Genomic DNA, 26,265 nt, shown 5'->3' on the forward strand with positions numbered 1-26,265 from the left:
TCTGCCTTCCAAAGCATCACATATAACAGTTCTATCCAATGCATCTGTAGTGTCCCAGCTTTCCCTATCAGTTTCCTTATGACCTGCTGCCTGCTCACTAGGCCAATGCCACATGTTTTAGGTTTGTGTTATGACAGCGCTGCACATGAAGCACCAATCTCTGCTTTAGTTAAGGAAACTCTAGCAGCTATACCAGAGAAACCCCCAAATACAGTAGCCTTAAAATAGAAGTTTGTTTCTTGTTCAATTAAAGTCCAATTAACAGTAAAGGTCAAAGGGATGGATACACAGTCATTCAGAAACTCAAGCAGATGGAGATTCTGCCACTCTTATCAGATGGCTGCTAAGGTATTGCTTAGCATCAGCATCCAGCAGTCTGGGGAGGGGGGAAGAGAGAGTCAAGGATTACTCAGGGGGTTTATCTGAGCCAGGCCTGGGAATGGTACATATGGATTCTTCCCATGTTCCTAGAGGCAGAACTTAGTCACATGACTACCCCCTGCTGAAAGGGAGACTGGGAAATGTTGTCTCTCTGTGTGCCCCGGGGGCAAAGAAAGGATTTGGTGTATAGCTAACCTGTCTCTGCCACAATTATTTTAGGTCTGTCAGGGTTCCTGGTTCTGCCTGAGCTGAGGCGCTGAGGAACAGAAAAGGCTGTGAGTTAGGTAAGTTAGGTCATACCTCCTCCTATCTAGCTATGACCTCCTATAAAAAACAAAAGGAAGTGGCCAAAGTCCTGCAGCTAAGCAGATGAGACATAACATGCTAAAAATAGTTAACATTCAGGTTATATTCGTAGATAAAGAAGTCATCAATGATCAGAAATTGAAAATGAATTTTAAGTTTAAAAATTTTAGAAATCAGGCAATCAGGCATAACAGCTAAAATGTTTAATTTTTAAAATAAACCTGAAGTACATAAAGTTCCCAACATATGAAAACATACTTATTTTAAAATATTAACCAGGTAGTCTTCCTTGTTAACAAACAAATCACCTGGACTCATTGTAGGTCCATTGTAGGTCCCCTCCACCCACCAGGAATAAATTCTGCTTCACTTAAAATCCCTAGATACCACTGGTTCCCCTTCATGGGCTCAGCGCACAAGAAAAATAGGTTCCCAGTGACTCTGCAAGGGGCATGAAGCATGGGAAGGTAAGGAGCAGGAACTGGCCACTTGGACACTAACCCTCCAGCGTGGGCCCCTACTAGGGATGCATCCTTGAACTAAGACAGCCTAAGGCAGCATGCTGCTTTCAGTCCTGAATCTAATCGACCCACCGCCTCTCGGCTACCCCCTATTAATGCACAGTGACTGCTGAATTTAACTGCTTTTCTGGCTCCAGCTCAGCCCCATGGCCTGAGTAGAAATAATCCTTTCATCTCCCAATAAAGGAGAATACTGGGATTTTATAGCTCAGCTCACTTTGAAGAGCCATCTTTAGGAGCTGGAGGCTTTGCATTTCCTAGAGTGGTCAGATTAAATATGCTTTTCACTGATCTCATTGGGAGATCGAAGGGCAGGAGTTGATTATATTGTCACCCATTTGCTCTATGGAAAGTACTGCAAGTTTCCATTTTAAGCAGATTTCAGAGCACAAATGTCATTCTCGAGAAGTTTTCTGAAAAACCAACTAAGTCTTCAGAGCCATACTGTTTAGGAGCCAGCTGTTAGTCCAGCAAATGGAGATACTTTGAAAAGACACAATTTAAAAAAAAAATAAATTTATTAATTTTATTTATTTTTCTATTTTTGGCTGCATTGGGTCTTTGTTGCTGCACATGGGCTTTCTCTAGTTGCAGCGAGTGGGGGCTACTCTTCGTTGGGGTGCGTGGGCTTCTCATCAGGTGGTTCTCTTGGTGCGAAGCACAGGCTCTAGGCATGCGGGCTTCAGTAGTTGTGGCACTCGGGCTCAGTAGTTGTGGCTCACAGGCTCTAGAGCACAGGCTCAGTAGCTGTAGTGCATGGGCTTAGTTGCTCCGCGACATGTGGGATCTTCCCAGACCAGGGCTCGAACCTGTGTCCCCTGCATTGGCAGGCGGATTCTTAACCAATGCGCCACCAGGGAAACCCAAAAAGATACAATTTGATCTGCTGTCTTTTTTTTTTTTTAAAGAAGATGTTGGGGGTAGGAGTTTATTAATTCATTTATTTATTTTTGCTGTGTTGGGTCTTCGTTTCTGTGCGAGGGCTTTCTCTAGTTGTGGCAAGCAGGGGCCACTCTTCATCGCGGTGCATGTGCCTCTCACTATCGTGGCCTCTCTTGTTGTGGAGCACAGGCTCCAGACGCCCAGGCTCAGTAGTTGTGGCTCACGGGCCTAGTTGTTCCGCGGCGTGTGGGATCCTCCCAGACCAGGGCTCGAACCCGTGTCCCCTGCATTAGCAGGCAGATTCTCAACCACTGCGCCACCAGGGAAGCCCTGATCTGCTGTCTTTTACTTGCCTCCCATGGCTATAATCCCACCCTGATAATTATTTGATGTATACAATTCCTATATACAGATAACATTGTATAATAGCCTATCTAAATGTATATGGTAATATCTTCTGTTCACTTCCATAAAGGCAGCTCATACCTCCTGAAATACCATTAAAACCTATTCATCCCAACTAATAAGGGAATTGACATTCTCAGTGTAGGGCTTGGCATCTTGAATACATTATTTTATTTTAATTATCAAAATAACTCTGTGAGTTTGATGTTTTATGCTTCATGTTTGAAAGTGGGAAACGGAGGCTAGAAACAGTAGGCAATTTGCATAAGGTGACACCGCTAGTAAGTTGTGGAGCTGGAGGGTGTATTCAGGTTTGACCCTAAAGTCTGTATCCTTCCCAAGATATCACCTTGAAAATCAAGGCTTTTCAGCCTTGACACTATCAGTGTTTTGAACTAGATAATTCTTTTTTGTGAGGGGCTGTTCTGTGTACTGAAGGATGTTTAGCAGCATCCTGGCCTCTGCCCACTAGATGCCAGTAGCACCCACCCCCAATCATTTGTGACAATCAAAAATGTGTCCAGGGCTTCCCTGGTGGCGCAGTGGTTGAGAGTCCGCCTGCCGATGCAGGGGACACGGGTTCGTGCCCTGGTCTGGGAAGATCCCACATGCCGCAGAGCGGCTGGGCCCATGAAGCCATGGCCGCTGAGCCTGCGCGTCCGGAGCCTGTGCTCCGCAAGGGGGGAGGCCACAACAGTGAGAGGCCTGCGTACTGCAAAAAGACATTTCCAAATATAACCCAGGGGGCAATATCGCCCTCACTTGAGAACCACGGCTGTAAATGCTTCTGAAGCACTTGCTTCCTTACACCGCTGAAGTTTTGTGGTGCTGTGAAATGCACGGAATGACTTGAAGGCCCTAATAGTGCCTAGGAGTGGCCTTCCAGGGGAGACATTAAGAAATAAAAATCAATTCTAATTAGCATTTCAGTTCATTGCACATAAAAAGCCCCTTATTCCTATGATTCCTGCTAACAGTTTGTCCTCTCCAGTGAGTAAGTGTTCCCGCTGTGAAAACACTCAGAAGCTTCGATGGCTGGTAGCTGTCTCAGAAATTCAGCCCAAACTCCTCAGGGAGACATTCAAGGTCTTCCCACTTTGGCCTCAGTTCTTCTCCCCACTCTCAAATCCAGCGTCCTCTCAGGCTCCAGCCAAGCGAGATGACTCACCGAGGTCCAAACGCTTCCTACATTTTCTTGTTTCCGTGTCTTGGCTGAGGACGTTCCCTCTGCTTCACACGTCTTTCCCAATCCCACGCCCCTACCCCCGGCTCTGCCTTGGGAATCTCTGCCTCTGCCACGCGGCCTCCTCTGCCTAACGGTAAGGGGGTGGCTTACTTCTTCGTTCATAGTCGGTTTTTGGTTTTCGTCGCTCTCATCTCACCCAGCCATGTGCGGAGTGTGTGATCTTTCCTGCTGGATTGAAAGTTCCTAGAGAAGAGGAACTGTATTTTAGCCTATTTTGTTCGGTCCTTATCTCTTAGCAGATGTGCTATGCTTGGTGGGTTGGACTGGATTGGATTGGCGAGGGGGTAGAATAAATAGTGCAAAGGTAAATTTCACACCAGTTTCCATGAGGATTTAAATACACTTCAAACGTGAAATCTGAACGATGTAGTGAGGACCAGCGAGCACAGTAGTTGGCCTCTAGGGTATAACCGCCCTGCCCCATATGACTCAGGTGCCCTGGGTGGGCCTCTGGCCTGGGCCACCACTAGAGTTGTGCCCCTTGAGCCTTAATCAATGGCACACTGCTGAGGGTGTGTGGGGCTAGCATTCTATCCATGACTCCCTCATTGAGGGTATGCCCTGGGGCAGGTCTGCATATATCCAGAGAGAGGGCACCTTTTCACAATTTTCACAAAGGCACCATATGGTCTGGTAGAAGCCCTGACAGTAAAAACTCTCCCACAACATCAAGGCACCTTATGTACAACATCTCCATCCCCAAATTTGTCATCTAACTACTCCTTCTACTAAGAATTATTGCACTGAATTCTGCCCATCCTAATCAGTATTTGTTTCACCACTACTTCTTGACTAGAGAGAGGTTTATATTAACTCGTTCAACAAATATTTATTCATCATTCACTAAGTTTAGAGGATGCAGAAACAACAAAGTCTCTGTCTCCATTAAGCTTACATTCTAGTGGATCCTTATCCTTAACCCTCTCACGTTTTACTATCAAACAACCCACATAGGCTTAAAGTTATAACCAGGCTCCTACTTGGGACAGGTTTTTATTATAGCCCCGCTGGAGCTTTTCTCGAGAGTAGGGTTTCTGAGTTAAATGAGTACGTTAGTCTGGGGTAACAATTCTAGGCAAACCGCTTTGCCCTAGGTTGCTGAAGGGACAAGACGGGTGTCTCAGCATCGCCCCCTGTGGTCACATGGCTAATTCCAGCTTCAGTTGATTCAGGGCATCCAGCCAAGCCTGTTGAGAGAGTATGGATGTCCCAATGCATTTGCATTTTATATTAAGCTGCAAACTGAGCAGTTTCCAGCATCCAGCCCAGAGTCATCTTTAGGAAAATGTCCAAGGAGGGTCTTCCTGGGCATAGGTGAGGAAGATGGAAGTGGTCCCATGACAACTGTGGGTGTAACCTATGATGCTTCTATTGGCAGAAGCAGCATTTATTTTACCATTCTCCTTTTGTGCCTGCAGATGGAAAGCGGTGCACCATTTCCAACTGAGGGCTCATCTCAAAGGCAAAAATCAATGCCATCAAGTATAGCATTGTCATCATTCTTGGTAAGCAACGTCCCTCCTTTTGTTGCAGAACTGTGTGGACGTTCCAAAAGCAAATTTGTACCTAGAACCTGGTAGGTAGAGAGCCCATACAATTAAAAAATCTGTCTACGGGCACTTCTACCTTTGTCTGTTTAGATAAGAATATGTGAAGCTAATCAGTCCATCTATGCCTCCTTCAAGGGCGGACATTTGGTTTCTAATCACTCTCTTTATGAATATTGTTGTCCACCACAGCCCTGGGGTGTGTAATGTGGAGAAAATCAATTAGGACATAACTAGCTGAAGCTGATGCTCACCATCATCCCGTTGACCCAGTTGCTTTCCTGAAGGCACACTCTCCCCAGGGCTGAAGTCCATCAACCAGAGGAAGACAAAAGTGGCATTCCATTTCTTCTGGATAGTTAATGTCAAGGTCACTATAAATCCTTCCCTAATGGATGCCTTATCTTCTCTCCACCCTACTGTCGTCTTCCCTTTCCTTTTCCTTTCTCTCTACCCTTAACACCCATAAAGTCACCTCATCTCAGGAAAAAAAAAAAAAAAGGTATTTCTAGAGTACCTAATATATGTCAGATTGGTGTACGTTCTTTGTTATTCTCAAACCTTCAAAATTTTCTCTCCCTTCCACCCTCTCAGTTAATGACCCTGATTCTTATTTCACTGAGAAAATACTCTATCAGAATAGAACTTCCTCATTCTCCTGCCTTCACATCCATGGACCTACCTGCATCTCTATCTGTCTGTTCTCCTATTACCATGGATAAACTGTCTCTGCTTCTTTCTAAATCCAAAATGCTCACTTGAGCCCTGTATCCCATTCCTTCCTGCCAACTCAAGATTTGCTTCTCCAGTCATCTCCTCACCCCCACAGATGTCTCCCTTGCCTGGATCGTATGCACACAAGCATACTGTAATAGCTCCCTCGATAAACTCTCCCATAACAGACCCTCTTTAACACTCTCTTTTCTAGCAGAACTCCTCCACTTTTCACCTCTCATTCTCTGGAGTCTATTTCTGTTAGCTTTCTTTCCTATTACTCTAGTAAAGGCATCCTTATCAAGGTCACCACAACCAACAAAATGCCAAGTATCAATTCTCAATCTTTACCTTACTTGACTTCTAAGCAACATTTGATTCGTCCTTCTTTGGAACACTTCCTTTGCTTGGAAATTATATCTATGATTTCTACTTGAAATCTCCGTGTATAATTTCTAATAAGCTTATCATACTCGACATGAAAACCCAGAAGTCTCATGCTCTCCTACCTCCTGCAAGATAACTCTTCCTCCTATTGACCCCAGTTCAGTAAATGACAGCATCTTTCACCCAGTGTCCACACCAAAAACCTAAGAATCATCTGTCTGTCATGATTCTATTTCTCTCCCATCTCACATACCTAGTCCATCAGTAAGGCCTAGAGGCTTTACCTACAAAAGAGATCTCGAATTCAACCATTTCTCAGCATCTATGCAATTATTTTTTTGGTCTAAGCTCCCACCAACTTCTCCCTGGAACACTGCAGCTGATCTTCTCTTATTCCTTCCCTGCAAAGCAGCCAATGTGATCTTTTTAAAAATGTAAATCAGACACTATCACTACCCTGCAAACCCACATATAGCTTCCCATTACATTGGAATAAAGTCCTACTTTTTCCCATGTCTTAGATGGCCTCTGTGATCTATCCCCCAGCCAAGTCTCCAACCCCATTCCCCTGCTCTCCCCCTTTCCTATTCTATAACAGTCACAACGGTTTTCTTGCTATTTCTTCAAAATGTCAACTTGTTCATACCTTGCACCGTTTCTCCCACCTGTAATGTTCTGCCTTCAGATGGTGGCATGGCTTATCCCTCACATCATCTTGTTTTCCAACAATACCACCTCTTCAGAAAAACCTCCTTGATAAGTCTTAAATAGCTCTCCTGTAATCTTTACCCTACCTTATTTTTCTTCAGATTTCTACTTCTACCTGACAGTATAGGATAGATATTGATCTGCTTATTGTCTGTCTCCCCTGCTGGCATAAGAAATCCATGAGAGCAATGACTTTTGCTTTTGTTTTCCTTACATTATTATCCAAGGCCTTAGGGGGTCCACGCACACTAGGTGCTTAATTAATATTAGTTGAATGAATGAATGAGCTTATGTAAGAAGGAAAGGGATTTGTACCATTTCCTTTTTATTTAGCTCAAATACTACCCCTCCCTACCCTTCTTGCAGCTCTTGGGAGCTCTGGGAGCATAGCTCTCATGTTAGCTCTTCTAGTATATCAAATCACCAGAACCGTCCAGCTCACCTTTCTAAAATGCAGCTGCAAAATGCCAAACAGACCACAAACAGTGTGACTCAGCAAGCAGAACACAGTCACAAAACAACACTGCAGGCAGACCTGGGAATAAAGCATATACCACCCACCAGGGCTCAAAATCCTTTCCCAGAAGCTTCTGAAGTAGATCAAAGATTATCTTGCCTTCCCAGATAATCAGAAGCACAGATGCGCATTCCCCGGATGTTGAGTTAGGAAACATATCTTATACATGTGTTTCAGAGCCAATATAGCCTTTCGTAATCAGGCACTATATTCCCAGGCACTGGGCTCCCTTTAGTCAGAGAGCAGTGCTGTCCACAAGGAGGTCAGCCAGTGTCAACAGCCCAATCAGACCCAAACGCTCCTTCCTATAACATTTTGTAATGCCCCTTTACCACGCTGAAATGAAATGTATACATAAAACTATCTAGTTAACATAATTCTTAAAGGATCAATATACAATAATATAAAGGAGGAATAGAAAGAAAATAATTTATAATAAAATAACACAGATTTCAATATAGAAATACTTGGGCACAGCCCAATGAAGTAGTAATAGCTCCAAATGAAAACCAATGCACGTGTGTTTTCATGGAGACATGAAAACTAAGCAGCATTGCTGCCAGTGACTTTATTTTCCCAGCAGGTGAGCAAATCCTGCTAAAGTTCCAAATTAAACAAAGTAATCTTTCCTCTATTTGCAAGGGAATTACACTTCTGGAAGACTCAGTATTTATTTAAAATATTGTATTCATATATAAAACAGAGTTAAGTTTCTAGATTGGGATCATTATAAACAGGCTTCTCTGTCACATAACATTTGAAGGATGTATGGGACATGGGTGGGACTGCCCGTATCGTGCAGGAGGACCGGTATCCCTAGGAAAACCAGAATCCTCCCCTAACACACACAAATACATAAACATGCATTTTAAAAATTCCCCCAAATGGAAGCTTTGCCCCTCCATGCCCCAGAACCACTATTCTGGGCCAATGCCAGACTTCACCACCTGAGCCCAGAATGTTTAGTGGTCTTTGTGTTTGAATTGCTCCATTTTAATAGATTGCCAAGGTCTGGGGTAAAAAATGTGTCAGTCTGGGCTTCCCTGGTGGCGCAGTGGTTGGGAGTCCGCCTGCCGATGCAGGGGACGCAGGTTTGTGCCCCAGTCTGGGAGGATCCCACGAGCTGCGGAGCGGCTGGGCCTGTGGGCCATGGCCGCTGGGCCTGCGCGTCCAGAGCCTGTGCTCCACGGCGGGAGGGGTCATAGCAGTGAGAGGCCCGCGTACCGCAAAAAAAAAAAAAAAAAAAGTCAGTCAAACCGTTACGGAGGAAAGTTGGTTCCTGCAGCCAGATGGCAAAGGAAGCCTGACTTCTCTGAGGAAAAATCTATGCGTGAGAAAGGGGGAGAAAAAGGGTGGAGAGGATGCAGCAAGAAAGTAGGGGAGCACATGTGTGTGTCCAGTCAACCCCAAGAAGGATTATCTCTGTGGTAATAATCTGGGTTCTCCAGAGAAATAAAAGATAGATATATATGTAAAGAGATTATTATAAGCAATTGGCTCACATGATTGTGGAGCTGAGAAGTCCCCAAATCTATAGACCCAGGAGAGCTAAAGGTATAGTTTCAGTCTGAGTCAAAGTGAGAAGCTAGAAGATAGTCAAGCAGACAGAGTGACTCACCTCTCACTCAGCCTTTTTTATTTATTTAAATTTTTTCCCCTAACCAGTGTTAGGAAGATATTTTCTTTTTTAAAAAAATTAATTAATTAATTAATTAATTTTTGGCTACGTTGGGTCTCCATTGCTGAGCACGGACTTTCTCTAGTTGCAGCAAGCGGGGGCTACTCTTTGTTGCAGTGTGCGGGCTTCTCATTGCAGTGGCTTCTCTTGTTGTGGAGCATGGGCTCTAGGTGTGCAGGCTTCAGTAGTTGTGGCACGTGGGCTCAGTAGTTGTGTCTCGTGGGCTCTAGAGTGCAGGTTCAGTAGTTGTGTCTCCTGGGCTCTAGAGCACAGGCTCAGTAGTTGCGGCACGCAGGCTTAGTTGTCCGTGGCATGGGGGATCTTCCTGGACCAGGGATCAAACTCATGTCCCCTGCATTGGCAGGTGGATTCTTAACCACTAGCCACCAGGGAAGTCCCACTCAGCCTTTTCATTGTATTCAAGACTTCAGTGGATAGAATAATGCCCACTCATAGTGGAGAAGACAATCTGCTTTTTTTAGTTTACAAATTCAAATGGTAATCTCATTCAGAAACAGTCTCACAGAAACAACCAGAAATAGCGTTTAACCAAATATCTGGGCACCCCATGACCCAGTTAAGGTGACACATAAAACTGGCCATCACACTCTGCATCTCCATTTCTCATCCCTTTCCTCTGAGGATTTGGATCCAAACAGAAATCAGACAGAGTCTTACCCACACCAACTGATTTGTAAGAGGTATAGGGTGGGTGTTTTCTGGAGTGGCTGACTTAGAAATGGAAAAGAAAATTGAGAATCTTGTGACTTAGCCAGGCTGTGTTTTGAAACATTAGGTACCACCCTTCGCCTCATCTACCGCAAATCAGGAGTCACTATCTGGGCAAAGTGCTCCCTTTTCTGTCTTTTCCCATAAAGTCTCCAAAGGGATTTGCTGGGTTTTCTTTCACACTGTGTAGAATGAGAGGCTAAGGCCATGCTGAACAGTTCCCAGCCTTTCAGTAATCCCTACAGTGGTCAGATTGGAGCCTCCCTTTACAAATAGAGAAGCTCCAGCAAATTTACTCAATTTTAGCAATGCATCTGTGGGATGTAATGTATGTATGTGTAGATGTGTGTGTTTAAGTAAATATGACATTAACGTAACACACACACAACTGTTCTAAGTATTTCTGAGAGATTCCAGGTGCTAAGGAAGCTCCTAGTTGAAGCTGCAATCAGGGCCAACACAGAGGGCCCCCTGGGCTGTGGGCTGCTATGGTGCTAACGGCTCTTTTCTCCCCAGCCTTCATCTGCTGTTGGAGTCCGTACTTCCTCTTCGATATCTTGGACAATTTCAGCCTCCTTCCAAACACTAAGGAGCGTTTCTATGCCTCTGTGATCATTCAGAACCTGCCGGCCTTGAATAACGCCATCAACCCCCTCATCTACTGTGTTTTCAGCAGCTCCATCTGCTTCCCCTGCGGGTAAGGGGCATTCCTGCCTGGGTCAGACATGGGGATGCCCACTGCAGTCACCTCCAACCTGTGTCTTCCTCATGCCAGAGCTCCCTGGCAGATTATAGATGAGACACTGGAGGGTCAAAAATGTCCCGCTAGTATGACAAATTCAAATCCAGCCTCATCCATGGCTCATGCTTTCTCCTATATTACATCACCTCTTATAGCAACCATCCTAATCAGGTCACATACAGAAGACCTTTTTTTTTAGTTCAAAGCTTCTCTACGTGAGTTGTCGCAATACAATGCCTTGGTGATAGCAGAACATGAAGCATTATTATCATTTTACAGATAAATTCAGGCTCACAAGGTTACATGACATTATTGAGATTATATGAATAATTAGTTGCAGAGCTGAAATTAGATCCCTCCCACATCTACTCAGTCTGCTGTTTTTCAGCTGTTTTTCAGCTGTTTTACTGCACAAGCTACAGGGAATAGGTGGAAAAATCCATAGGATATAGAACAGTAGAATGGTTTCAGGTTTGGGTTTGATGCCCTCCACTGGATCTCTCCTCCATCAACTGACAAGATCTTTCAAGTCCTCCTAGAATTATGGCTGGTAGCATTTCTCAATGATCCTAAAAATCTTTGATAAGTACTAGAATGGCTACCATCCCCTGCCCCCCCTTGCCTCTGGCCTCTCGCTCGTTGCCGCACTCCCCTCCCCTCCCCTTTCCTCTTGTCTCCGTGATAGAATCGTAGAATGGTTTCAGGCTTGGGTTTGATGCTGCCATTGCTGATTCACAGCTACACGTGACCTAGGGAAAGTTATTTAACTTCCATAAACCTCTGTTTCCTCACGTGTAAAAAGGGGCTAACAGCAGTGCCTACCTCTTAGCCAGTGATGTCTCTGTCCATTGGGCTCTGGTCCTGACCAGTAGGAAGGAGGGCTGTGAGTGGTGGGGAAGGAAGGTGAGGGGTATTACATATAAAGTGCTTAGCATAATGTCTGATTCTTAATACAGTCTCCATAACTGTTAGCTCTTAACATCCCTACTTCCCTTTTCATCAGGTCAAATTATTTTTCCTCTGTGCTCTGTTCTTTCTCTAGGGAGCAAAGATCACGGGATTCCAGAATGACATGTCAGGAGAGAACTGAGAGGCATGAGATGCAGATTCTGTCCAAGCCAGAATTCATGTAGACCCTGAGGCAGTGGTATTGCTAGCCTGAGCCCCATCGGCTCTCCTGGGTCCCCATCAGCACCCTGGGCATGTGCACGAGGCCTGAGCCAACTTCTCCACCCTGCACTTTTCATCACTTGGGGGATGCACAAGGAAAACACCCTAATGAGTGTGTGTCACCTGCATTGGCAAGTTCTAGCCAATATGAAGTCACATACTATTCACACCAGCCAGGAAAGATGCCCTATCTTTCCCCACCACTCCCAGCTGTCTGTCCCACTGGTCAGCACCAGAATCAATGGACAGAGAATTCACTGGCCCAGGGCCTAGGCTTGGGCAAGCAGAAGGGACTAAAGAAGCATGGTACATGTGTCTTACAATTACAGTTTAAGAAGTCAATAAAAGTCTTACCTGGGCCTAGATTTTCCTCCCATTTTTGGATTTAAGTTTCAGTAGTTGTAGCCAAAGAGATGTTTGTCTTGAAATGCCAACAAATTCACTTCCAGGCATTGAAGCTTTGCGTCTCCTCTGCAGATGGCCTTGGTTGACAGATGGATGTGTTGGCAGCAGCCAACCTCACAGTCTCATTGTATCAACAAATGATTTGTAGAAAGAACACAAATGCTGGCCCTCCAGAGCAAGGTTGAAATTGAGGGGTACTTTCTCTGGTAGGAAAAGAAATAGTACAAAAAGTCATGGGTCCCTGACCTCCAGGCTCTGCGAGTTGGGACCTGGGTCTCAACACATGGCTTTTCGGCTCTCTGAGGGCTCCTCCCTTTGCATTCTACATTTAGACCACTCTGGGCTCCATTCCTCATACCTCAGGGACACTTCTCTCTCTTTAGCTGGGAGCTGAATTCCTGTGGCTTTTCCAGGCACGATGTTGCTGTAAGATCTTTATCATTTTTGCATGTCGCACCCATTGTCTATCTAACACCTTGGCTGGGAAGCACTGGTGAGGCTTATTTTGACAAGTCCGGAGTTTGGTATATATAAGCATAATCCAAGTGAAATATGACTAAATGTTTTCTAGTCAACTTTTATCATCAGATTTTTCCATAAGTTGAAGTGGAATAATTTAATTTGATTATATATACATCCACACCCACGGCTCTGGGATGCGCGTGAGCTCCTTATTTTTAGCCTCACATACATTCTTGACATTAAAATCTCCTTGGCAAAACCCTTCTTCCCAGAATTATTCTGAGCTTAAGCCTTTTTTTTTTTTTTTGGTCTACTGCTAGTGGAGTTATTAAAATCTGCAATATATTTTAATAGCACCCTATTCCTCATTATGGTGTCAACCCAAAGATTTCACATTTAAGGTCACAGTGGCATTTTTCCCATAAACTCTCTTTCCAATTCCATCTGACCTTAGGGAAAGTATTTCTTAGCCAGAAATCAGATTCTTCGGTCACCATCTCTCCGAATTATTTTCTGAATTTGAAGAGACTGAATAATCTAGTCGTACGTCTATAGAACAGTTTTGAAGGCTGCCTTCCTTTCTGTCCAATCAGTTAAAAGTGAGAAACCCTGGAAGCTTTGAGTGGTTGAGAAGTGCTTTTTGACATTTCACTTTAAATCAAGATGTGCCACAGAAGACCCACAGAATCATTGCTAAAATAACTGCCTGCATGGGAGCCTATTAACAGCAAAATCTGGCGGCTGTCCTCACTGGCAAAACGGGAGGCCTGGGTTCTTTTGACAGATGCTTTCAACCTCTGTCAAGCTCTGGTCTGCAAAAGACATTACAAGCCTACCTCACCCATCAATAGACCCTGAAAGTTAAGGAGAGAGTTGAGTGAGGGGCTTTGTGCTCCTTAAAAACTGTGAATGTGATTTTGTAGTTGTTGTGGTGCTGTGTCTCCCATTCCCAGTGAAGACTGGAGATCAGTAAGATGCTGGTACAGGCTGCTGCAGGGTAAGCTGCCGTTAAAATGAAACTTGCTTCATATTGGGGTGGATTCTAGAATCTTCATTGTCATGTATTTTCTGAGCTTGAGGAAACATGATTTAAACACTGAGGAACACTGGTAATTGTTCCATAGTCTTATGACCTTGGACAAATTATTTAATGTCTCTGAGCATCAACTGTCTCATCTGTAGGATGGGAACAAAATAAGTCTGGAGCAGAGGGTCTTGTGGGTTCTTTAGAGATACAGGTTCTGAGATTGTAAAGACTTAAATTACATCCAGAGAGTCAGAGCTTCTGGAATTTCTTCCCCAGGGGACCAATGACTGTATGACTCAAAGCTGAGTTATTTGCTCTTTAGAAGTTGTAACTTCCCCCTCTATCACCATGAAGTGAGAGAAACATCATTTCCTAATTGGGAAATACAGTTTGAGCTCTTGGAGAAAGTGAGCAGCTTAGTGTTGTGATGTCACCGCTTGTAGCCTTGGATGCCCAAGTTGGGGCAGAGAAGCCAGCAGGGTGCTATATAAAATAAAGGTGCTTACTTCCCACATCAAGATGTCAAAGAAATGGTTACATTATCTCATAGCTTTAGGCACAGTTGAAAATTTAGGATAACGAGGATAAGTTGTGTTTAATATATTTAGCCATGCTAGAGAAAATGTGTCTCCGCTTTACTGAACTAAATTAAATATAAATGGTAAAAACTTCTCTACTTTCAGGGCTTGTGTTGAGCATAATTTAATGGAAGTTTAATTTTGCCAAGCAACATCTCCCACTTTTCCCCCCCAGAAACTGGTAATACCTTTTTAATGGCTTTAGTTTGTGATTATGATGAGAAAAAATGTATTCCTTCTCAACCAAACAAACATGCAGCTTAAATTTGCTTCCTCATTTCATTTGGACATATCCGTACATCCATATACAGAAAGGACTTTGTCTCTTCCTTCTGCATCCACAGTGTCAAAAGGGACCACAAGCCTGGGTCTGCTGGGGAAACAGGAAAACAAAAATATTTTTGGCAGGAAATAAAGCAGTTCTGCTCTTCTAGGATCATCTTGGGTGAACTACAGGGCTACTGGCAACTACAGTTCTTTTATCATCATCTGAATATACCTCATTTTATATGCAGATATACCAGTGTTTTCTGCAGCTTTTCGATTGTATTTGATTGAAAGGAGATGGTCCTGTTTAGGGGCCAACCTCCTCGCTTTTGGAAACCTGAAAAACACATGCTTCATTTCTCTGCAGTTGCATTTTAAGAATGCATTATCCTCAACAGGGCTGGTTTGGTTAACATTTTTAAAGTGCAATTCCACGCGTATAGAATGTTAAGGTGGATGGAGGCTTGGGTCATGTCGTCTCATGGTTTTCAGTCTGCTCAGGGACCCCCTGGGAAGTCCCAGAGAGGTGACTCAGTATTCATATTTGTACACACAAAAATAGTACATGTGTAAGTCTAGAAGAAACTAAAGATAGTTAAATTGCTTAAAATCCTTGAGTTACCTAGAATGAGGGTAGAATATAGATTACCATTAGACATTGATACACCAAGAATGCATGTTTTAATTTCAAGAATCCATGTTGTAATCACTAAAATAATAGAAATAAAGTATATAACTTCGAAACTAAAAGAGAAGAAAAACAAATGATAAAATCACTCTACCAGTCCAAAAGAAGGCAAGACAAAAGATATAGGAACATGAACAGCTGGGACAAATAGAAAGCACATAGGAAAATGGTGGATTTTCTTTTGTCCAAATATATCAGTAACTGTAATAATGTAAGCAGATTAAATGCTCCAGTTAATAATCAAAGATCATCAGACTAGACTTTTGTTTGCAAAAGACATGCCTAAAACACAATGACACAGAAAATTTGGAAGTAAAAGAGTGGACAAAGGCATTCTATGGAAACAGTACTAAAAGAAAGCTGGTGAGACTATATTAATAAAACCTAAATAAATTTTAAGGCAAAAAGCACTAGTAGAGTTAAACAGGGACATTTCAAGTGATAAATGTTTTAGTTCAATAAGATGATATAATAATTCTGAATTTCTATGCATTTACAATATGGCCTCAAAGTATGTATTCCAAAAAGTCAGAACTACAAAACAAATAGATAAATCCACAGCCGTAGTGGGGAATTTTATCACTCTTAATTCCAGTAATTGAAGCAGGCAAAAATAAGGAATGATCTGCATAACTGGAACAACATGAGTAACACAGGTAGGTCACTTTATCCTACCACCCCAGAGTAAACAGTCTTTTCAAGCACATGTGAAGCAGTTATAAAAGTTGACCATACACCAGGCCATAAAACAGGCTTCAAAACTTTCAAAAGATTGAGGAGGCTTCCCTGGTGGCACAGAGGTTAAGAATCCGCCTGCCAATGCAGGGGACGCAGGTTCAAGCCCTGGTCTGGGAAGATCCCACATGTCGCGGGGCAACTAAGCCCATGCACCACAACTACTTAGCCTGCGCTCAAGAGCCCGTGCTCTGCAACAGGAGAAGCCACAGCAATGAGAAGCCCACGCACCACGACGAAGAGTAGCCCCTGCTCGCCACAATTAGAGAAAGCCCACGTGCAGTAACAAAATCCCAACGCAGCCAAAAATAAAAAAAAATTTTTAAATAAAAAGTTTTCAAAAGATTGAGCTCATATAGTCTGGTTTCTCTGATCACAATGCAATTATGCTAGAACTCAAGAGCAAGAGTATAACTAGAAAATTACCATATGTTTGGAAATTAGGAAATATGTTTCTTAATAACTTATGGTCAAAGAAGAAAATACATGAAATTAGAAAATAATTGTACTGAATGATAATGAAATTATATAAAATGTGCGGGATACAAACTAACACTAGAAAGAAGAATTTTTCTTCTTTTTCTTTAAGTCAATGAATAAATCATCTATCTTACGAACGTAGGAAAATTCACCAAAATAGACCCAGAGGAAATATAAGGAAGAAATTAATAAAAGGAGTAAAATTAATGAAATAGAAAACAAACATATGGGAACTCCCTGGTGATCCAGTGGTTAGGACTCTGAGCTTTCACTGCCAAGGGTGCAGGTTCAATCCCTGGTCTGGGAACTAAGACCCAGCATGCTGTGCATAGCATGGCAAAAAAAGAAAAAGAAAACAAACATATAATTTTAAAAGCTCAAAAGATAAAATTCTGTTTTTTGAAAAAATAACAAAATTATAAACCTCTTGTGAGACTGGCAAAGGAGAAAAAAAGAGGGAAGGCACAAATAAGCAGTATCATTTATTTTAAGGATATCACTGTAGGTCCTAAGGTCAATAAAGAGATAATAAAAAGATATTATGATCAAGCTTATACTAAAACAAACTGAAAATATAAATGAACAGGACAACTTGCTATAACTGACAGAAGAAGAAACAGAAAATATGAGTAGTAAGTATCATAACTACTAAAGAAAGACTATGGCTTCATTGGTGAGTTCTACCACCACTGAAGTACAAAGCAACTCCAATTTTATACAGTCTTCAGGAGGCTACAAAAAGGGTGACTTTTAAAATATTTATGAGACTAAAAAAGCCTTAATGCCAAAACCCTACAAAGATATTACCAAAAGGAAAATTACAAGTGAACTTCTGTCATGAAAATTAAAAGTTCCAAATAAAATGTTAGCAAACCAAATCCAGCAAAATATAAAAAGACTAAAGCATGTGGCCAAGTTGTATTCATTCCAGGAATGCAAAGCTGGCTTAATATTAGAAAAGCACTTAAATAACTCATTACACTAATAGATTACAAGATTAAAAAAAAATCAGTGTAATAGATACAGGAAAATGTTTGATAAAATTACTGGGCATTTAGGCATGATAAAAGATTTTCAAAAACTTGAGATAAAAAGAAATTCCTAACTCTAAAGGCTATTACCAAAAAACCTAATGATAAAACTTTGAGGTGGTCCCTTTGAAATAAAGAATGGATGAGTAAAGAATGCCAGCATCATCACTTTTATTCAATATCATATTGAGATCCTAGCCAATACAGTGGAGCAAGCAAAAAAAAGAAGAAGAAAGGTGTAAGAACTGGTAATGAATAATAAAAATCAGTATTATTGATATAAATGTATAGTAGAATATCAAAAATAATATACAATTATTAGAATTATTAATTCTATTATAATCTAAATGAGATAAATTATTAGAAGTAATCATGAGGTTTAGTAAGGTTGCAGAATACAAAATCAATATACAAAAACCTACATCATTTCCACACGACAGCAACAAATAAAATTTATTTTTTTAAATTATTATTTACAATCCTTAAAAGATGAAGTTCATAAATGGTATATAAATCTCTATGGAGAAATCATGATACTATTATTAAGAGGTATTAAAGAAGAACTAATTAAATGTAGAAATAAATACATCATGATTATTATTTGGAGGACTGAATACCATAAAATCATCCATTCTTCTCCAATCAATCCATAAAATTAATACAATGACAATCAAAGCTCCAGCAGGAATTTTATAGAACTTTACAAGGTGCCTCTAAAAATTTATATATAAAAGCAGAGGGCCAAAATTAGCCAAGATACTCTTGACCAAGAAGAAAAAAATGGGAATGTTTGATTGACCACATACCAAAACTTATCACAAAGCCATAATAATAAAAGTTGTGGTATTGTGTCAGAGTAGACAAATTAACAAACGCAACAGAAAAAAGAGTCCAGAAAAAGATGTCCACATATAGGAAAACTTGACTTATTTCACAGATAGCATTGCAGAGGAATGGGAAAAGGGTGCTCCTTTCAATACATGATGTGAGGACAATTGTGCATTTACATGGGAAAAATTGAAAATGAAAGCCTGGTGGATTATATGCAAAAGTGGTTCCAGGTGGATTCTGGATCTAACTGCATGAGACAAAATGCCTTGAAGAAACAATGTAGGAAAATATCTTTAAGATCTCTGAATAGGGAAAGCGCTCTTTAAACAAAACAAAAAAACTGCTGCTCTAAAAGGAAAAGACTGATAAATTTGACTACCTAAAATTAGAAACTCTGTTCACCAAAAGACATCATAAAAGGGTGAAAAGGCAAGCTACAGAATGAGAAATGATATTTGCAAATGACCAAGATGTAGTATTTAGAATATATAAAAACTCATACAAATCAGTAAGAAAAAACAATAGAAGGCAGATAGAAAAATGGGCAAGGCTTGACTTCAGAAAAGAGATTTTCCAAATGGCCAATAAACACATGAAAATGGATGTTAAATCTCATTAAAAGTCAGGGAAAAGTAAATTAAACCACAATGAAATACTAAATGCACCCACCAGATTGACAAAAATTAAAAAACTTTGACAATATTAAGTGTTGGTGAGGATGTGAAGTATCAGAAATTCTCGTTCTGTTCTTGTGGGTAAATAATTAGTACAACCATTCTAGCCTTTAACTAATAAAAATTAAGGATGCATGTACCCTGTAGCCTTGAAATTCCATTCCTAAGTACAGATACTACAGAAGAGTATAATTATTTGTGCCTTGATATCTGTGAAAGCATATTCATAATAGCATTGATTTTAAGAACCCCAACTGGAGGAAAACAAATGCCCACCAGTACAACAGATAAATAGATTGTGGTATATTTCATACAATAGACTACTTTGCAGCAGCAGAAATGACCAAAACTCCCACGATAGCTGCCTGCCACAACATGAAAAATTCTTTAAAAACATAATATAAAAGTAAAGAAGATAGATACCAAAAGTTACTATATGATTTCATTTATGTAAAATTCAAAAACAGCCAAATTATACTATTGTATTTGGGGATGCACCCACGGACATTAAAATTCTAAAGCGAAGCAAGGAAACTACTTTTTATAAAAGCCAAGATTGGGGCACCTTTGTGGGGAGGGAAGAGCTGTGCTTAGGAGGGAGCCTGCAGAAAAGAGGCTGGCAGGGTTCTACTTCTTGCTCTGGGTGTTCACTTTCTAATTACTCATTAAGCGATACGTTTAAGTTTTGTGCACTTTTATGAGTGTGTGTTACATTGCACAATAAAAAGAGTTTCTAAGACTGTATTTTTTAAAAGCCTTTTAGGACCATTATTCTGGAAGCTGTGCAGAGAAGGGAGCCAGACTGGAAACAGAGAGGTGATCAATTGGGTCTCAGTTACATACAAGAAACAGCAGAGATGAGATGGTTGAAAGATCCTTCTGGGTTCCTTCTCTGCATCCGAGCCAGCATGTATCATTAGCATCCAGTAGTAGGAATATTTGATGCCAACATTTTTCAGAATCTGCAGAAAATATATCTTTGCTCCTCCACAGAGCCTTGGGTGTCAGTTCAGCAGAAATCAATAACTAGCTTCTGTTCTCTTGTTGCCTATTCAGGGGTCCTTGAGTCCTGAAGATTTTACTCCTAGCCTCCCATGTACTTACAAAGAGTCTCCTCCTCCTGTTTCCATCCATTCTGCCCTTTCTCCTCCCTCATGTATAGCAGATAGATAATACACGTGCTACGTTACTCCCAGATCACAGCTGAATCAGCATTCCTCCAGATAGGGTTTCATGTAAATAGGGAACATTTGAGGTGGTGTTACCTATCCCCAAAGAACTAACTGCTAAAAAGTAGGTACTTTGGGCCTGCAGGAGGGGGCTAGAAGAAATATTTGGGGCCCAAATCATGTAGTTCATCTCTATAACGATTTGACAGGGTTTAAGAAGGCTGATCAAATGGTCTCAAATCTGGCTGCATCACAGAATCACCCAAGGGGTTAGAAAAAATGTACAGATTTTGAGATCCCCAACCGCATTCTGAATCACTGGTTTCTGGGTAGAGCCTGGAAATCTGTATGTACAGCAAGCAACTCAGATGATTCTGGTGCAGGGGGCTCTGGTGCAGCTCTTCAATGGGCCAGTACTGAGGAGCCAGCACTCAAAAGCATGCCGGGTCATTAGAGCCCACGTTCCTCATGGCCAGGAAATGTGTAGGCCACCTTTGCTTACCTCCGTCCAGTTGCCCTGGGTCCAACCTGAGGACAAATGTTCCTCTAAGAGTCCAACTTGATCACCTTGCAACTCTCCAGATATCTGTTAGGTAAACCCAGGACAACTCTAATTTATTCCCTCCACTCTGAACTAAATGCTGTTCCGCCCCCACCCAAGAAGACAGACCTTAGTATAAAGTAGTTCTGCATGCAGGTAGATACCCAAAAGAAAGTCAGGTGGGGAAGTATGGCCACAAGTTTATGTGATGTCTGGGAACAAAGAAGGATGCCTCTGAAGGGATGTTTTGGGAGCCGTAACAACATGCAAATGGGGTATCACATTGAAGCCCTTGAGAGCAGCCTTTCTTAACTTTTTGATCTCAGGACCCCTTTATGCTTGTTTATGTGGATTATACCCATAGATATTTACGGCATTAAAAATTAAAAGTGAGAAAGGGCTTCCCTGGTGGTGAAGTGGTTGAGTCCGCCTGTCGATGCAGGGGACGCGGGTTCGTGCCCCGGTCCGGGAGGATCCCACATGCTGCGAAGCGGCTGGGCCCGTGAGCCATGGCCACTGAGCCTGCGCGTCCGGAGCCTGTGCTCCACAATGGAAGAGACCACAACAGTGAGAGGCCCACGTACCGCAAAAAAAAAAAAAAAAAAAAAAAATTAAAAGTGAGAAAATGTTTAATATTTACTTATGAATTAATTTATAAATAACAATAATAAACTCATTACATATTAACATAAATATCTCCTATATGGAACGTAACTGTATTTCCCCCTTCAAAAAAAAAATTTAGCGAGAAGAGTGACTTGTTTTAACTTTTTGCAAATCTCTTTAAGTTTGGCTTGATAGAAGACAGCTGGATTTTCAGATCTTCTGCATTCAATCTGTGGCAATATGTTGTTTTGATAGAAATATATAAAGAAAATCAGGCTTCACACAAATATGTAGTTAGGGAAAAAAGGAGTATTTTAATCTGCTTCTGCACTCAATCTGTTGTGCTAGTCCATGCCATGTAACCTCTGGAAAATTCCACTGTACACATGAGAGAATGAAAATGAAAAAGGCAAAAACATTCTAGTGCTACTATGAAAATAGTTTTAATCTCACAGACCCTCCCTGAAAGGTTCTCTCCACCCACCAGGATCAGGACCACACTTTGAGGACTGCTGCCTTAAAGAAAAACAGTGTGCACATTTGTTTGCCAATAGCAATAGCTATTGCTTTGATACTGCTGTCTTGGCTGCACAACTGAGGCAGGGTGAGGTGGGTAGGCTAATGGACCACATGCCTCTGTTTGCAAAGCTGGGTAAAGCACTAATTATAGGCAATTATGATTGAGGCTTTGGTCCAAGACGACACCTCAACAGGTAAACCTAGTGATTAAACCTGTCTCTGCTGGGAGACACAGCCCATAGTCCTACTCAAACAAGATACTCAGGGCATGTCCAGGCCTGGGGACAAGTGGTACTTGGACTGAGAAACAGACTGGCCAGTATTCAAAACACCTCAAAAGCTGTGGTGTTTACAGGGTTCTGAGTGTGGGCAGACAAATGGCTCTCCTCATTTGCTCAATGCACTTGCTAGGTGAGCCTACCCAGACCACATTCTTTAATACTGCAGCTGCCAACCCCGCAATCCTGATCTCTCATGCCGTTCTGTGTTTTTCTTTGCACCAGCACTTATCACCTCCCAATACACTATATAATGTACTTATTGATTATGTTTATTGCTTATTGCCTGCATCTCCCATGAGACAAGTATCTTTGTCTATTTTGTTCACTGCTATATCCTCAGGACCAGAACAGTGCCTGGGATAGAGTAGGTGTCAATAAATATTAGTGAACTAGTAAGATTTACAGAAGAAGGGGCAGAGAAGAACATCACCAACCTGCAAGCAGCCTGCACCCAAGAGAGGAGGAGGGCTGAGCCGAGCATGCCCAGTTTATTCTCTCCAAATTCCTGACGCAGATTAGACCATTCCTTCCCCTTTGGGTGACTGAAGAGCAAATAAAAGTTGAAAATGTGGCATCTCCACATAAAAGGAAACATCAGAAATGGACAAGCATCACCCACCATCGACTTTCAATTGTTTGTTCTCAATCCCTTTGTGTTTTAACTATTTAGCCTATGGTCAACCAGGGGTGTGGTGATCCTCAGATGAGGAGACCAGAAGTTCTATCAAGACCTTTCTACTCCTCTTTCATCAGACACTCCCCCAATGCCATCCACAGCATCTGGGCCCTTTATGTCCCTACTGTTTCTCAGCTCCAAGCCCACCCTCCACTCCACTTTTGATGCTGAAGGTGGGGCAGGGACTCTGCAAACCACATTTCCCAATTCCTTTGACAGTTGTTTCTTGTTAGGTAGGGTCCGCCAAAGGGAGATGGGCAGGACATTGTACAAAAAGAACACATCTTGGGGAGTATGGGGGGCTCATTTCCTGTCTTCCAATCATCAGCTTCATCATCTCCTCAGAGTTACTAGCAGGATTCAGACCACACTTCTCCTCGGGTGCATAGAGCTTGCCCCAGGAATCCCAGCATCTGCCCTGGGGGACCTCCTCTGAACTCGTAGGGTAACTCCACGTCTCTCCTTTTGTTCCCCCAGTCTGAGGGATGGTAGCTGCTTTCTGCAGTTGTTAATCTCTATGTTACCATTCTTCTTTGCTATTTAAGCTCTCCAGCACCTGTGTACCCAATTCCCTGCACTGAGACCCTTCTATTTGAAATATCTACCATGGTTCCTCTTTCCCTTGGATGGCCCCTGACTGGTACAGCTCCTTTGTGGATCCTCCTGGGACCACTGGTGGACAAGTTAGAATTGATCCCCAGAGGTTTCCTACATGAGTCAGAAAATCTCCATTAATTAAATCTCTACATTGCTGGAAATTAATTCCCTATTCCATTTCTCTTTCCTAATGATGTCCCTCCACATTGTCCAATATAGCTAGAGTGACTGTACAGCCCAGTTCAATCCAAACAGTATAGGTTTATGCCTGTTGTCCCAGCATAATTATTAATAGAGCCTCCTTTCTCTCTCAAAACTATCCTAGTTTGGGTGATAAATTATATCGTCACTCTAAATATAGATCATTATATGTTCTACAAAGAAATTAAATGACGGTAAGATACTCCAGCAATAAAATACCAATTACAAGATGTTCCAAGTTTGAATATCATCCCCTTTTCACCACGAATTTTCTGGGAAGAAATTAAATTTCAATGATTAAAGCCAATGATTAAGTTAAAGTCCAAAGATATTAAAGTCCAAAGGATTTAAGGTCTCAAATCATATTCTCTTCCCCTTGTGACTTAAGGTTCGAGGAAAATTAGAGTCCAATTCCCTCCCAATTTGTTATTCAACTCCTATGTTTTATTCCTCAATGTTCCAAGGACCTGCACCAAATGTTGGAGTTGAGGGGTCCAAAAATAGCCTCTCTCTTCCCATGAGAGCTTTGAACAGATTATAAAATAAAACAAAGGATGACAGAAGGGAAATTAAAACAACACCCTTATGTGCTCCCTTTTAGCACGATCCGTAAAAACTTCCCATGAGTATTTCTCATGCTCTCTCCAACCCCATCTGCAAGCTGAATGGAAAGAACTCTGAGGACTTAGAAAAGGGTGAAGCTAAGAAATTTCCAGAAGTTGTTTCTTGCAGCACTTAGGTCACCCTGCCTGATATACCCACCAGGTTCCTGGAAGCACTGACCCAGGACAGGTATTCCTACAGCAGGGAGTTAGCTGTGCAGGGGAGACTTAAAGGAGCAGAAGAAGACTTCTGTACCCTGTGGACAGCCCAAGCCCAGGAGAGAGAGAGTGGAGCTGAGGTGACCATGCTCAGCAACATCTTCCCACATTCAAGCCAGTCAGATTAAACTCCACCGGGGAGGACTGAGGGATCCTCTTTCCAGAGACTAAGGTGATCACACCTTCCCAGGGAAGGATCTATCTCCCCACCAAAAGAGTGTTTTCTTTTTGTGCACCCCCTGTTTTGACCTCCAACAATCTTTCCTTTGCTCCCCACCCAGATTCAATTAGCTCTTTCTCAAGACACACCCCCTCCTAACTTCCTTAGGTATAAAATAGAGAACTACATTTGCTTCTCTCTTGTGACTAGCCCACGGCAAGCCAGCCAAATAGTCCTCGTTGGACAAAGTTGGGTGAACGTTAAAACAACCCTTCTTGACCTGCCTCTCTACCTGCTCCCAATTTCAGAGTCCACAAAGGGTCATTCTTAGTAGACATAACAGGAGATCCTTAACACATTCTTTTATTGTTTTTCTTTTAAAGAATAGAGGCATTTTCTTACAAATCACCAGGCTTTTTCTGAGGGAAGCTTGTGCCCTCAGCAATTCCCTGCCTCAGAGTCCACCTGCCCTGGAGACCACTTTCCTTTGCTTGAAATGGAGAGAGAAAAGCTCAGATCCTCACCATAGCAGAAATAATGCTGGCCTGGGCTCCCTTTAGTGTGCCTACCAGTCTTTTCTGAAGGACACTGTCCTGCATAGCCTTTAATACTCAGGCCAACGTTTGGTCCCATGTGGCCTAGCACCTCATGGCCAAAGCGGATTAGACCAAGGTAGACCCCCAATCCATGGGGGCTCATCCACAGACTGGTCAGCATACTATGGACAAGAGACTGAGTCATTTAGTGGGAATTGAAACCCAAATTTCATATGATTCAAATGGGAGAGGTCACAATGGACACTTTCAAGCCCATAAGACAGCAGGACCCATGAGTAAGCAGAGGAAGTTGACTGATAGAGAAAGGACAATGGGGTAGTTGTACAGAGAAATGCAAATGGAGAGAGGCGGGGGGGAGAGAGGCCCGAGAGAAAGAAAGAGAGAGAGAGGACACAGTTTGGAGGAACCTATCCATGGCGGTATCTTCGATCCTGACAGTTGTTCAGTTCCTTCTACATCTGTCCTTATAATAACCCTCTTTTTCCTTGACTAACTTGAGTGCATCACTGTGCCTTGTCTGACTAGAACAATTCATTTCCATAAATGTTTCCAGACTGTGATGAGGGATCCCCTAGAAGACCATGAACATGTGGGCTTCTTCCTACCTACCTGTCAGGTGGCTTGAGCAACTAGCTTTGGGAAGAAGTTGTGAATAAATAATAGAGAGTTTGGCAAGATCGGCACTTTGGGAAGAAAGGAGAATAAGTAGGTGAATCTTTGCTTTCTTCTTTAGGTTATTATGAGGCTCAGAGTTTAGGGTAAAGGAGAAGACATCACAGCAAGAAGAATTCTCCAGGCCACATGGGGAAACAAAGGAGGTTTCTTCAAGGACATCGTGGTGCTGGACATTGTGCGTGTGCATAGTCTCACATTCAATAAGGGAGTTCAGATATGAAAAGGAGGCACTTTGAAATCTGTGGAATGAATAAACTAATGAGGCACGTCTACCCCAGATGGAGAAAGCCCGTCAGTTTCATTAGAAGTTTCCAATCTTGGGACTTCCCTGGTGGTCCAATGGTTAATACT

The 26,265-nt window shown here is 42.2% G+C and overlaps 2 protein-coding genes across 9 annotated transcripts in view; one reads left to right on the forward strand and one right to left on the reverse strand.

The window, feature by feature from the left end:
• NPSR1 (neuropeptide S receptor 1) overlaps positions 1-11,853 on the forward strand; it is a gene marked incomplete at both ends in the record, with an annotated part of 136,715 nt that extends 124,862 nt beyond the window's left edge. Inside the window, 5 exon segments of the mRNA XM_079931945.1 lie at positions 5,160-5,185; positions 5,189-5,246; positions 10,538-10,718; positions 11,576-11,666; positions 11,806-11,853. Of these exon segments, the coding sequence (XP_079788071.1) occupies positions 5,160-5,185; positions 5,189-5,246; positions 10,538-10,718; positions 11,576-11,666; positions 11,806-11,853 (404 nt within the window).
• Positions 1-26,265, reverse strand: part of DPY19L1 (dpy-19 like C-mannosyltransferase 1) — a 242,327-nt gene that overhangs the window by 81,776 nt on the left and 134,286 nt on the right. For 7 of the 8 annotated variants that reach the window (XR_013829892.1, XR_013829893.1, XR_013829894.1 and 4 more), the window contains 2 exons: positions 14,594-14,775; positions 12,288-12,541 (listed from right to left, as the gene is read on the reverse strand). The gene's annotated coding sequence lies outside the window, so the exon portion shown is untranslated. Of the gene's footprint in view, positions 1-12,287; positions 12,542-14,593; positions 14,776-22,736; positions 22,770-26,265 lie in introns of those variants that run through there. The other variant, XR_013829899.1, reaches the window with a different exon arrangement.

Source organism: Stenella coeruleoalba, assembly GCF_951394435.1.
Source record: "Stenella coeruleoalba genome assembly, chromosome: 9".
NCBI classification, from domain to species: Eukaryota; Metazoa; Chordata; class Mammalia; order Artiodactyla; family Delphinidae; genus Stenella; species Stenella coeruleoalba.